Source organism: Papaver somniferum, chromosome 10 (genome assembly GCF_003573695.1).
Source record: "Papaver somniferum cultivar HN1 chromosome 10, ASM357369v1, whole genome shotgun sequence".
NCBI classification, from domain to species: domain Eukaryota; kingdom Viridiplantae; phylum Streptophyta; class Magnoliopsida; order Ranunculales; family Papaveraceae; genus Papaver; species Papaver somniferum.
The window spans coordinates 136869133-136882530 of NC_039367.1; the positions used below are offsets into that span (position 1 = coordinate 136869133).

At 37.9% G+C, this 13398-nt stretch overlaps 1 protein-coding gene across 1 annotated transcript; it reads left to right on the forward strand.

Annotated features, from left to right (window-relative positions):
• Window positions 1-11342: 11342 nt before the first annotated feature.
• Window positions 11343-12791, forward strand: LOC113316259. The gene has a single exon (XM_026564476.1). The coding sequence runs from the start codon at window positions 11343-11345 to the stop codon at window positions 12789-12791; it is 1449 nt and encodes a 482-aa protein (XP_026420261.1).
• Window positions 12792-13398: the final 607 nt, after the last annotated feature.

Here is a 13398-nt window from a genome sequence, read left to right on the forward strand (position 1 = left end):
GGGAGTCTTGTGTTGAACCCCCTAAAAGACTCTTGGTCAATAGAAGTAGCACCAATGTGGTAGATACAAGTTTTGGTTCAGATGCTAAGTTTGCTGCTTTATCTAGAAGGTTAGAAGCTTTGGAAATGAATCAGCCTAAAAATAGGTCCCTTGTTGAACCTAATAGAGCCGCCCAAGTCTCTAGTTGTGGAATAGAGACCGATAACTCATTCTGCGAAGGTCAGGTTAGTGAAGAGCAAGCTCATGCTGTCTATAACAATGCTAGGTTTGAAAACCGTCAGAAGTTTGACCCCTACTCAGAGACCTACAACCCTGGTTGGAGAAACCATCCTAATTTCTCTTGGTCTAAGGGCCAGAATCAAGGCCAGTCTAGTATTTTCTCATCCTCCACCAGGTTTTGGTTATACTAAGAACTCTTCAGGTCAGACCCAGAACCCATCTGAGAATATAATAACTAGCTTAGAGGAAACCCTTAGTATATTAAGGAAGAGCCAGGATATGCTATCACAAAGCCAGGAAATGTTAGTAAAAAGCCAGGGTAATTTTCAAGAGGAAACCAAACAGAATTTTAAGAATAGGGCCCAGTCTTTTGCTAAATTAGAGCTTCAAGTCGGTCAAATATCTAAGTTTATCAATGAGAGAGAAGAAGGAAGGTTCCCTAGTCATACTGATCCTAACCCTAGAGGGAGAAATCGTACAATCATGTGAACTCTGTTACAACCCTTAGGAATGGAAAGAAAGTTGATAATAAGGTCGACATACCTGAAAGTGAACATGTTGTAGTTCACCCTTATGAGCCAGAAAATGAGGAGACTGATAGAGTCTCAAAAGAGACCAATGAGGGTCCTGATGAGCCCGGCTTTGTTCCCAGAGCCCCGTTTCCCCAGCTGCTAGTTCCGACTAAGAGGGAGTCCAACTTTAATGATATATTGGAGGTTTTTAAGCAGGTTAATATCAACCTTCCATTATTAGATGCAATTAGGAAGATTCCCTCTTATGCCAAGTTCCTTAAGGACTTGTGTACGCGAAAGCATAAGCTCAGTGTCCAGAAGAAAGACTTCATAGCTAGTCATGTGAGTTCTATTATTCAGAATAACACTATTCCTAAGTATAAAGACCCAGGGTCCCCTATCATTGCTTGTACAATAGGTAATTACCGTGTTGAGAAAGCGTTGCTTGATTTAGGAGCCAGTGTGAACTTACTGCCATACCATGTGTACCTTAAGCTAGGACTTGGTGAGATGAAACCTACACAGATGACACTTCAGTTAGCTGATAGGTCCGTTAAAATTCCTCGTGGTGTGATCGAGGATGTTCTCATAGAGGTCGGCAAGTTTATATATCCGGTGGATTTTGTTATCCTAGATACCCAACCTGTCCCTGACCCAGAGAACCAAATACCAGTGATTTTAGTTCGCCCATTTTTAGCTACATCCAATGCGATCATTAACTGTCGAAATGGTATTATGAATTTGTATTTTGGTAATATGACTATTGAGCTGAACATTTTTAATATTAGTAAGCTACCCTATGAACTAGATGACTCGAATATAGAAGAGGTGAACATGATAGGAACATTAGTCAAGGAGTCATTACCAAACACTTTGTTAGAAGATCCATTAGAGAAATGCCTAGCTCACTTTGGGATTGATTTTGATGATGATAAGGTGATTAATGAGGTGAATGCTTTGTTAGATTCAACCCCTTTGTTAGATACTAGTAATGGATGGAAACCTATGTTCGAACCACTACCAGTTTTTAAGTCTACCCTAGTTCCTTCTTTAAAAGAGCCTCCTAAGTGGGACCTAAAACCATTGTCAGATACCCTGAAGTATGTGTTTTTAGGCCCGTCTGAGACTTTACCTGTGATTGTTTCTTCCGACTTGGATATAGATCAGGAAAGTAGGCTAGTAACCGTCCTTCAAAACAACAAGGAAGCTTTAGAGTGGACCATAGCAGACATTAAGGGTATAAGTCCTACTATTTGTATGCATCAGATCTATTTAGAGGAAGACACCAAACCTTCTAGGGAGATGCAACGTCGACTTAACCCAAATATGAAAGAAGTAGTTCGAACTGAGGTTCTTAAGCTATTAGATGCAGGCATTATCTACCCTATTTCAGACAGTAAGTGGGTCAGCCCCGTTCAGGTTGTTCCCAAGAAATCTGGTATTACTGTAGTCCAGAATGATAACAATGAGTTAATCCCGACCCGAGTGACCACGGGTTGGCATGTTTGTATTGACTGTAGGAAATTGAACAAAATCACTAGGAAGGACCACTTTCCCCTTCCCTTCATCGACCAGATGCTAGAGAGATTAGCTGGACATAGTCACTACTGCTACTCTGGATATAATCAGATCGTTATTGCCCCAGAAGACCAGGAGAAAACCACTTTTACCTGTCCCTTTGGTACCTTTGCGTATATACGCATGCCTTTCGGGCTATGTAATGCCCCTGCGACTTTTCAGCGTTGCATGATGAGCATATTTTCTGACATGGTAGAACGGTTCTTAGAGGTCTTTATGGATGATTTTTCAGTATTTGGTTCGTCTTTCGATGAGTGCTTGCATCATTTGTCATTAGTTTTGACTAGGTGTAAGGAAAAGAATTTAGTGCTTAATTGGGAAAAATGTTACTTTATGGTTCGTTCAGCAATTGTTCTAGGGCATATTGTATCTTCAAAGGGTATAGAGGTAGATAGAGCCACAGTTGACCTTATTAAAAATTTTCCAGTCCCAAAAATCGTAAGAGATATTAGGTCATTCTTAGGGCATGCTGGTTTTTATCGTCGTTTCTTTAAGATTTTAGCTTGATGTCTAGACCTCTTTGCAATTTGCTTGCAAAAGATGTTAAGTTTGTCTTTGATGATACTTGTTTAGAGGCTTTTGAGAAGCTTAAGTCATTACTCACTTGCGCCCCCATAGTCCAGGCACCCAACTGGAACCTACCCTTTGAGATCATGTGTGATGCTTCAGATTATGCTATTGGTGTTGTGCTAGGTCAGCGAGAAAATAAGTTACTTCATGTGATTTACTATGCTAGCAAAACTCTGAATGATGCGCAGTTGAACTATACCACTACCGAGAAGGAACTATTAGCCATTGTGTTGGCTTAGACAAGTTTAGACCCTATCTCTTAGGTTCTAAGATCATCATATATACTGATCATGCTGCTTTAAAATATATTTTGTCTAAGAAGGATACTAAACCTAGATTGATTAGGTGGATTCTGTTGTTGCAAGAGTTTTCTCCAGACATTAGAGACAAAAAGGGTGCCGAAAATGTTGTAGCAGATCACTTGTCTAGGCTAGTTGTTAGTTCCCCAGATGATTCCCTTCCTATAAGGGATAGCTTTCCTGATGAACAATTGTTATTTGTTACCCACTTACCTTGGTATGCGAATATAGTGAACTATCTTGTTACTGGTCGAATGCCCCAACATTGGGGTAAACAAGATCGTTCTAGATTTTTAGCTGAGGTTAAGCACTTCTTTTGGGATGATCCTTATTTGTTTAAGTATTGTCCAGACCAGATTATTAGGAGATGTATACCTGAGAGTGACCAGTCCAGTATTATTTCCTTTTGTCATGATCATGCTTGTGGGGGTCACTTAAGTTCTAAGAAAACTGTTGCTAAGATATTGCAGTGTGGATTCTATTGGCCTTCGTTGTTTAAAGACTCCCATAGTTATTTCGTTACTTGTGAACGATGCCAGAAATTAGGAACCATTTCTCGTAGGAGCATGATGCCCTTGAACCCTATTTTAATTGTTGAGGTCTTTGATGTGTGGGGTATTGACTTTATGGGTCCGTTTCCTAATTTTTTTTGGTAACTTATACATCCTTGTCGCCGTAGACTATGTCTCTAAGTGGATTGAGGCGGTTGCGTGTAAAACCAATGACCATAGGGTTGTGATTGAGTTCTTGAAAAATAATATACTTACACTTTTTGGTACACCACGAGCTATAATTAGTGATGGAGGGTCGCACTTTTGTAATGGGCCTTTTAAGCTTCTGATGAAGAAATATGGTATTACACATAAGATAGCTACCCCGTATCATCCACAGACTAGTGGTCAGGTAGAGGTTTCCAATAGGGAGATAAAACAATTAATCCTAATCGGAAAGACTGGTCGTCTAGGCTTACTGATGCCTTATGGGCTTACCGTACTGCGTTTAAGATCCCCATTGGAATGTCGCCTTATCGTCTTGTTTATGGCAAGGCATGTCACTTACCTGTTGAGTTAGAACATAGAGCTTATTGGGCTGTTAAGAAGCTAAATTTTTCACTTGACGAGGCAGGAGCCCATAGGAAACTCCATCTCAATGAGTTGGACGAGATTCGTATAGATGCTTACGATAGTGCGAAGGAGTATAAGAACAAAATGAAACTTGTGCATGATAGAAACATTTTACGGAAGTCATTTTCTCCAGGTCAAAAAGTTCTTTTGTATGATACCCGCTTGCATCTTTTCCCTGGGAAGTTACGTTCTCGGTGGACGGGTCCTTTTATTGTTCGCATTATTTTTCCTCATGGAGCTGTTGAAATAGAGACACCGGATGGTAGTAGTTCTTCGAAGGCTAACAGTCAGAGATTGAAACCCTTTTTAGAGCCCTTTCCTACAGGCGATGTTGAGGAGGTCCCTCTAGAGGACCCTGTTTACCCTTGATTGACCATCGAGGCAGTTGTATGTTATATATTAGTTTTTGATTTTCTTCACCCAGGTACTATCTTTCCAACTTCTCCTCGTGTTATTTTACCTTTGGTACTGCTTTTTAATTAGAAACATTGAGGACAATGTTAGATTTAAGTTTGGGGGTGGGGAAGAAACTTTTTGTTAGCTTTTAGTTGCAATAAATAAACTCCAGAGCCTAGAAATTTATGCGTATTCAGGATGGAACTAACTAATCTAACTGGATGGAAGAATCTTGGTTGTAGGAGTTGAGGAACCAATCTTATTAGATGGAAACATCTATAGAGTCTATTCATAAAAGCACAGAGCTCAGGTGTTAGAAATAACATGATAGTTGCACCATATCTCGTTGAGTCCTTTTCATTTTTTTTAAAATTTTTTTTTTCATTTTAAACTATGTTTCTCTAAGTGATTAGGTGGGGCACATGATTCAAGTTGTTACCACTGCTAGGGTGAATTAGGGTGACTGAGTTACTAAAAAAAAATAAAAAAGAGACCAGACCAGTTAGACCAATGGGAATAAGTATTAACACTTGGATAGCAATATGCGTGTGTTCTCCCTGTTTCCGTCGCCTAAGAAAGCATGGAATGCAGGACCCGTGGGAACTATCGTGTAATCTGCTGACAAGAAGCATGCGCTTGGATCAAAAAGATCTATTCATGCCGTTAAGTTAAAAAAAAATAAGAAAAATGGTTATTGTTCTGTGTAGTCAACTACTGGTTCCCTTGTATTTGCCAGTTTGTTGATCTAGATTTAAGTTATTGACCACTGGTTCCCTTGTATATGCCAGTTGTGTTGATATTAGTCAGACCGGTATCTCAGTCCATTAGGATAGGTTCATTCTGGCAGTGGCCTTCAGACAGATATGTGAAACATCGATCATTTGGTTAACATCAAAACCATCTACATTTTTCTATTTCCATCTCCTTTTTCTATCCATATAATTAGTTTGACTCCGAATATGATGTCCATAGTGCAACTATCTGAGTAGAGCTCTGTCACTTTATATGAATTTTAGTATGCTTGAGTGTAAACTCATGTACAACAATTGGAATTTCGCATCAGGGTACTTCCTCCTATAGTCAATGATTGTATGCCAACCAAGGAGATTCTTTAGTGCCTTCCAAGGTTCCTTGTAGATAGCTAGGGTCTGGAGTAGAGGTTTTGTGGGTACACCTCTGGTAAACTCTCCGGAGACAACACTCCGCCATTAGGGCCACCTAGTGGTTTAACGGCTTGCTGCACGTGCTAAGTGTAGTCATTTTACTTTCTAGACTAGATTTGCTCGAGGACTAGCAAATAATAAGTTTGGGGGTATTTGATAGATGCATTTTTGTGTCTAATTTGATCTCAATACTGTATATTGTTGGCACTCGAGTTTGTACTAATTTTGGTGTTTTATATGTTTGTAGGCACCTTTGGAAAATTCGGCTCGAAAAGTTGGTAAAAGCTCCCAGGAGGACAAGCGTTATTCGGACTCTCACTTTGGATAAGGGGCACCCCATGAGGGGCGTGTGCTAAAGGGACACCATAACTGGATTAGGGGAGGTCAGTTTTCTTACCAAATTCAAAACAGAATTTTGGCGGGAAAACTGGTTATTTCATGCATATTCACTGGATAATTTTGGACTCGAATTTTGGAGCAGATTTGAAGAGATTCAATCGCTAGAAACAGCTGGGCTGAACGTGATTAAGCTAAAAATGGCTAGTGCAAGTGATTTCACGAAGCAAATTGGGCTAGGTAATTTTTGTTCTCGGCAAAACAGAGCCATGAGTTATTACGGGTCTTGTTTGGTTCCAATTATGGAAGTTACGTGACCAGATGGGTAAGAAGATATTCTGTTTGATTTGGGTACATCCTATGAAGATTTTGGAGAGGTTAAAACAAGCCAGCAGACGCGTGCATGGAAAGAAAATTTCTTGGGAATATTTTCATTCATTGCCGAGTAATGGGAAGATTTTTTGGATTAATGAGAAGTTATTCTTGGTCCAAAGGTGTATAAATATAACTCTTGGGTTAGCATAGAGGGGATGGAGAGTTTGGGAGAAGTATAGAGCATTAACAGAGCGAGAAAATCAAGTTAAAGGAAAGTTTCTGCTGCTGCTGCTGCCATTGAAGAACACGAGGAACAGACAGACCAGGGAAGTCATTCTTCAACAGTGATAACGACTAACACGTGAGGGTCTTAGAATTACCGTCAGCAGTTTATTTCTATCGTTTTTGTAACAGTGTTCTGCAACAATTATAAGTGTTGCAAACACCTGATTTACTCAATTATTTTTATTTTCATCATTTGTAAAACACTTGTGAGCATCAATGAAATATTTTGAGAGGTTTTCCAACATGATGAGCGGCTAAAATACCTGGTGACTGAGGCGACGGAGGAGCTATTCACTCATGTTTGATTGGTAATTCTTATTATAATTTCTTAATTATTTATTTTATTTAATTCACTTGGATCAATAAAAAAGAGAGATAAAAATGGTTTTCTTAATTAGTTGTGAATCAGTTTGATGTTTTATGCTTAGAATGAATTCTTGATAAATCATGCTTAAGGATTACAATTGAATATTTGGACACCTTATAGATTAATAAGTGATTTAATGGAAGAAGAGCTAGATAATAATTATGAAATATTTTTGTAACCAATCAACTTGAAGTAATAGTGAATCCGGAGCCTTAGTCCATTTAAATCTTGACATCACTCTTTGAAAATTAATTTGCTTTATTTTTATTAAATATAAAAATTATTTCCTTCATAAATCTGAAACGAATCTTTTTACCACTATCACTACAACAACTTTTGAAAAATCATCACTCTGAACCCAACAGAAAAGAATGTTGTATTTAAGGTTCAAGGCTCTAATGAAAGATTCTTTTCGATAATTATTCGACCCTTTCCCAATTGAATTGGCGTGTACAAACAGGTCAATGAATATCGCCGTCAGGATACTTGAAGCCCCACAACAGTGTTGGATTCAAAGCTTGTACGACCTTGATCCAACCAAGAACACACTGGTTTTGTTTCTAATGATGATTTTTAGAGAGAAAGCATAGAGAGTTTTTGATGTTCTTCATATTTGAATAAAAAAAAATCATCACTACTTAACTCATGCGTATTGGAGATGCCTCTTCACTTCCAAAAGACACATAAGGTGTCTAATGGGAATGGTTGTGTCTTTTGTGAACCATCACACCCATTAGAGCTTCCTCTTGATCTCCAACTAACATCCATTGTGTCTATTCAACACAGGACACTCCCCCTTCGTAGCGGCAAACCAAAAACGAAAACCATTTTATTTTCTATGTTTTGATCAAGAACAATAACTCTCAATAAAATAAAATGCTGCTTCTTGGATCTGTTTGTAAATTGAGGATAATTAATCTGATTTTGGTACAAACGTTCAAAAATTGAAGTGACCGAGGTAATAGATGATCAAATGTTGGATTACGTTGCAATAGATGATCATTTAGGTGATCTTGATCCAGGAGATAGACCTTCTGCAGAATCCGATAGTTAATCCGATTTTGGTACAAACGTTCAAAAATTGAAGTCACTAAGGAACTTCAAAAGTCGTCCGTGAGATTTTAATTTTCGACCATGTTTTCCGATCGATACCAATATCGAAATCAAATGTTGGACTCTATTGCAATAGATGATCATTTAGGTGATCTTGGTCCATGAGATACACCTTGTGCAACAAATAAGTACTAATTAAATAACCAGATTATATGAGGATAGTTAATCCGATTTTGGTTCAAACGTACGAAAATTGAAGTCACCAACAAGGAACTTCAAAAGTCGTCTGTGAGATTTTAATTTTCGACCATGTTTTCCGATCGATACCAATATCAAATGTTGGACTACATTGCAATAGATGGTCATTTAGGTGATCTTGCAGGAGATACACCTTATACGAAAAATAAGTACGTAATAATTAAATAACCTGATTATATGAGGATAGTTAATCGATTTTGGTTCAAACGTACGAAAATTGAAGTCACCGAGGAACTTCAAAAGTTGACAGTGATATTTTAAGTTTCGACCATGTTTTCCGATCGATACCAATAATAAATGTTGGACTACATTGCAATAGATGATCATTTAGGTGATCTTGATCCAGGAGATACACCTTCTGCAGAATCCGATAATTAGTCCGATTTTGGTACAAATGTTCAAAAATTGAAGTCACCAAGGAACTTCAAAAGTCGTCTGTGAGATTTTAATTTTCTACCATGTTTTCTGATCAATACCAATATAGAAATCAAATGTTGACTACATTGTAATAGATGATCATTTAGGTGATCTTAGTCCATGAGATACACCTTGTGCAACAAATAAATAATAATTAAATAACCTGATTATATGAGGATAGCTAATCCGATTTTGGTGCAAACGTTCGAAAATTGAAGTCATCGTGAAACTTCAAAAGTCTTCTTTTAGAATTTAAGTTTCGACTATGTTTTCCGATCAATGCCAATATCAAATGTCGGAATACATTGTAATAGATGATCATTTAGGTGGTCTTGGTCCAGGAGATATCTATGGCCTTGTAAAATTTTTTGTTATTGGGACTTATCAAATGCACTAATAAAAATAATGCACGTACTAAGAAAGATATGAACGTGTCCATCCATCTCATAAAATTGAAAATGTGCTTCAAAAAAAAATAAAAATGTTAAATTTTTTGTTTATGGTTTAGCCTATCACACGAGTGACATATTCCTCATTCTTGTTCTTTATTTGCCTTCCCAAACAAATTTACAACAGAGAGAGAATTCGGAGATAACGGGAATAAATTTCGTGAGATATTCTGGATGCAAATTAGGGAAAGTTCGTTAGCGAAAAAGGGGAATTAGTTAGATTCTTAATTAGGAGAAATTTTCTGAAAGAAGAAATCTCCAAAGTTCTTTTTCAGCTAACCCTAAATACTTTTGAGCGGGATGAAAATAAAATTGAAAATCTTTTGGGCGGGATTGCTCCCGCTTGGTGTGAATTTGTTCGCCTATATAAAGATCCCAAACACATGAAGAGTTGCATCCAATTTCATCTACATCTTAGTAAGGTATATTTTTTTTTTCAATCTTCTTAGGTTAAAGAGAGAACCTAAGGTGTCACTATGGATTTCCAAGAATTTGCATCTAATTCTTTTGGAAACGTCATTGATGTATATTTGCAACCTATTATGGAAGAATTGAAAGAATTATGGGGCGTCGGTGGTAAGACTTACGATCCTGCACTAGCTATGCTCTCTAGGCGGAGCACCAAGAGGCAGTTGGAACTGCCAAGAAAGAGTATGTTTTATCTCGAAGGCTGCTTGATGAATCGAATAATGGAGGAGGACTTGCTCCACTTTACTTCGAGATACTTAAATTATGAAGAGACACAACCTTCTAAAACAATGGAAGAGATTTATATGACTGCACTCGATTAGGCCAAGAATTCTATCTCGTTTTGTTAAAAGTTCCAAACTATTCATGATTCAGGTGGTCTCAAGTAATTCATAAGAAACAATGTCGCCTTAAAATACCTTTCAATTCTTGTTTCTTGTAAGTTGATTGATTGTGCGGATACTAAAGTTTCTGGCAGTCATTAATAATAATAAATACATAAGATCACTTGTATTTGGCTTTTCAATTTCAAAAAAAAATTAGCATTTGCAGTCGCTGCACAAGATAGCCTGCTCTTAATCATTCTTAATCCTTGAACGATATTTATTTGGCAGCAATAAATTAAATATATTATATATTTTACCAAACACGTACAAGATACTAACCTTATTTTTAGGATCTCATCGTTTACCAAACACGCCTTATATCTTACCAAACACGTACAAATTCCTTCCAAATTCCCCCCTCGGAAAATATTCTAAGGAAAGAAAGCTAACCAATTAAATGGAAAGATTTGATACGATCCAAAATTCTCCCGCCTTGTTTTCCCTCCATTATTTTTTCCTTCGATCTTCATTCGCCCCAACTCATTATTTTGCCGAGTATTGAGACTTGAGAACAAACACCAAAAAGCAGAGGAGGAAATTGAGCAGGTACGTTTTTTCCCGGTAGAAGTTGAATGATTAAACTTCAATTTATGTGATAATAAAGCATGAGATACCTGCGTTGTATGTCAATTTTATGTTTATCAACTCGAATCGTGTTAGCCAGTCAGTTAGAATGGTATTGGGTTTTGTTTGAATTAAAGTTTCTTGTGTACCATTAGAGAATATATTTATGCATATAACATGTTTGTAATATCACCTCTATTATTTTTGGTACTTGAGTTTCAATGTTAAGAGTTACTGGAAACTTAGTCTTGATGATGAAATTTTAGCAAGAACTGCGAATCCATTTTTCTGATATCTTGTTTGATAAGGATGAAAAGAATAGTAATAGGATATATGGTAGAATATCTATTCTTGTTGTAGTTAGTATTAGACTATTCTTCCGTCTGTATCGATGACGAAAATGAAACATCTGTATTGGAGTTTTCTCAAGTTTGCGTAGCTTGCTCCTATAATATATTTATGAACTTTCTCATTGGCGATGGCAATGCTAATCTCACTTTAATGTTTTCCAGGGATCCCTCCTAAAGTGCATTTGTAATCTGCTGCCCAGATTAGATTTAAAGAGATTACCCTGGCGTTCAGTATGGATTTCGAAGAAGATGAAACTATCGACAAGAGTTGGTTGGAACTGCCAAGAAACCATCTTGACTATGAAGCGGGTGTCAAAAATTTCATGAAATTTGCGTGTCGCGAATTAGAACTAGGGGAGGAAATATGGTGTCCGTGTAGAAAGTGCAATAACAAAAACTTACTCAAACCAAGTAAGGTGGAGGCACATATAATGTGGAAAGGGTTTCTGCAAGGATATGTCCATTGGATATACCATGGGGAGGGTGAGGAGGAGGACTATATGTCTACTGGTACTGTGATTGGGGATGAAGATGACCGAATGAAGGAACTGATAAATGAGATGGTGCCTGATTATGATGAAGATGCTCCAAAAGACGAAGCTTCAAATTTTTACCAGGTCCTGGAAGATGCAAAGGTTCCACTATATCCTGGTTGTGAAAAGTACTCACGGTTGTCCTTTACTAAACACTTGCTTCACATCAAGTGCCAAGGTGGTCTGAGCATCAAGTGGTTTAACGTTCTACTGAATCTCTTGATCAAGGCATTTCCAGATGCCAAACTTCTAAGGAACTTTTACGAAGCTAGGAAAACAATCAGTAACTTGGGTCATAGCTACACTAAGATCGATGCTTGTCCTAACGATTTCATGTTATATTGGAAAGATGACGCAGATAGAAATGATTGTCGGGTATGTGGTGTTTCTAGATGGAAAACCGTTTCATCTAATACTAATAATGGGTCAGAAAATAGAAGGACACCGAAAGGGAAGAAGATTCCTGAAAAACAACTAAGGTACTTCAACTTGAAGCCCAGACTTCAAAAGTTATTTATGTCTCCACAGCCTGCTACTGATATGCGATATCATGCTGAAGAACGTATCAATGATGGACTTTTGAGACATCCTGCTGATGCGAAGACATGGAAAACCTTTGATAAGAGGCATACAACGTTTGCAGCTGACCCTAGGAATGTGAGACTTGCATTAGCAAGTGATGGCATGAATCCTTACGGAAATATGATGAATCCGCATAGTACATGGCCAGTGGTTCTAATCATCTACAACTTACCACCATGGGAGGTTATGCAAGAGCAAAACTTCATTTTGTCTATGATAATTTCGGGACCCAAGTCACCGGGAAATGATATCGATGTTTATTTACAACCCCTTATAGAAGAATTGAAGGAATTATGGTACGTTGGTGTTACCACTTACGATGCTTCGAAGAAAGAGTATTTTCAGTTGCGCGCAGCATTGCTTGGAACTATTAATGACTTTCCTGCACTAGCTATGCTCTCCGGGTGGAGCACCAAGGGATCCTTAACATGTCCGTGTTGTGGGTCCGACCCATGTTCAACTCGACTGCGGTATGGAGGTAAGTTTTGTTACATGCAACATCGCCGGTTCTTGCCTGCTGATCACAAGTGGCGACAACAGACAACACCCTTCAACGGGGAAAAATAGCTTAGAGAAAAACCACATCTAATGAATGGGGATGAGATAAATCATCAGTTGGCACATTTTGAGCAAGTAGAATTTGGTAAGAATGCCAAACAGAACGGTCTGACACCAACAGTACCGGTCGATTTTGACCACAATTGGAAAAAAAAGTGTATTTTTCGGGAAGAGTTGCCATATGTGAGCACAATTTTGTGTTTCCATAATCTTGACGTGATGCACATTGAGAAAAATATCTTGGAAATTTTGTTGGGAACAGTAATGAAAGTAGAAGGGAAGACAAAAGACAATATCAAGGCCCGTTTTGATCTCAAGGATATGGGAATAAGACCGGAGTTACATCCGAAAAAAAAGGAGAAAAATTTGTTATGCCACCAGCTAGGTATGTGATGTCCACGAAGGAGATGGATACTTTTTGTAGGACTTTGAAGGATATCAAGGTTCCCGATGAATATTCATCAAATATTTCTCGTTGTGTTAATGTTAAAGATCGAAAGATTATGGGTCTGAAAAGTCATGACTTCCATGTGCTAATGGAATGCTTACTGCCGATCACGTTACGAGGATTACTTCCTGAGGATGTGTATGACGCAGTGAGTGAGCTTTGTATGTT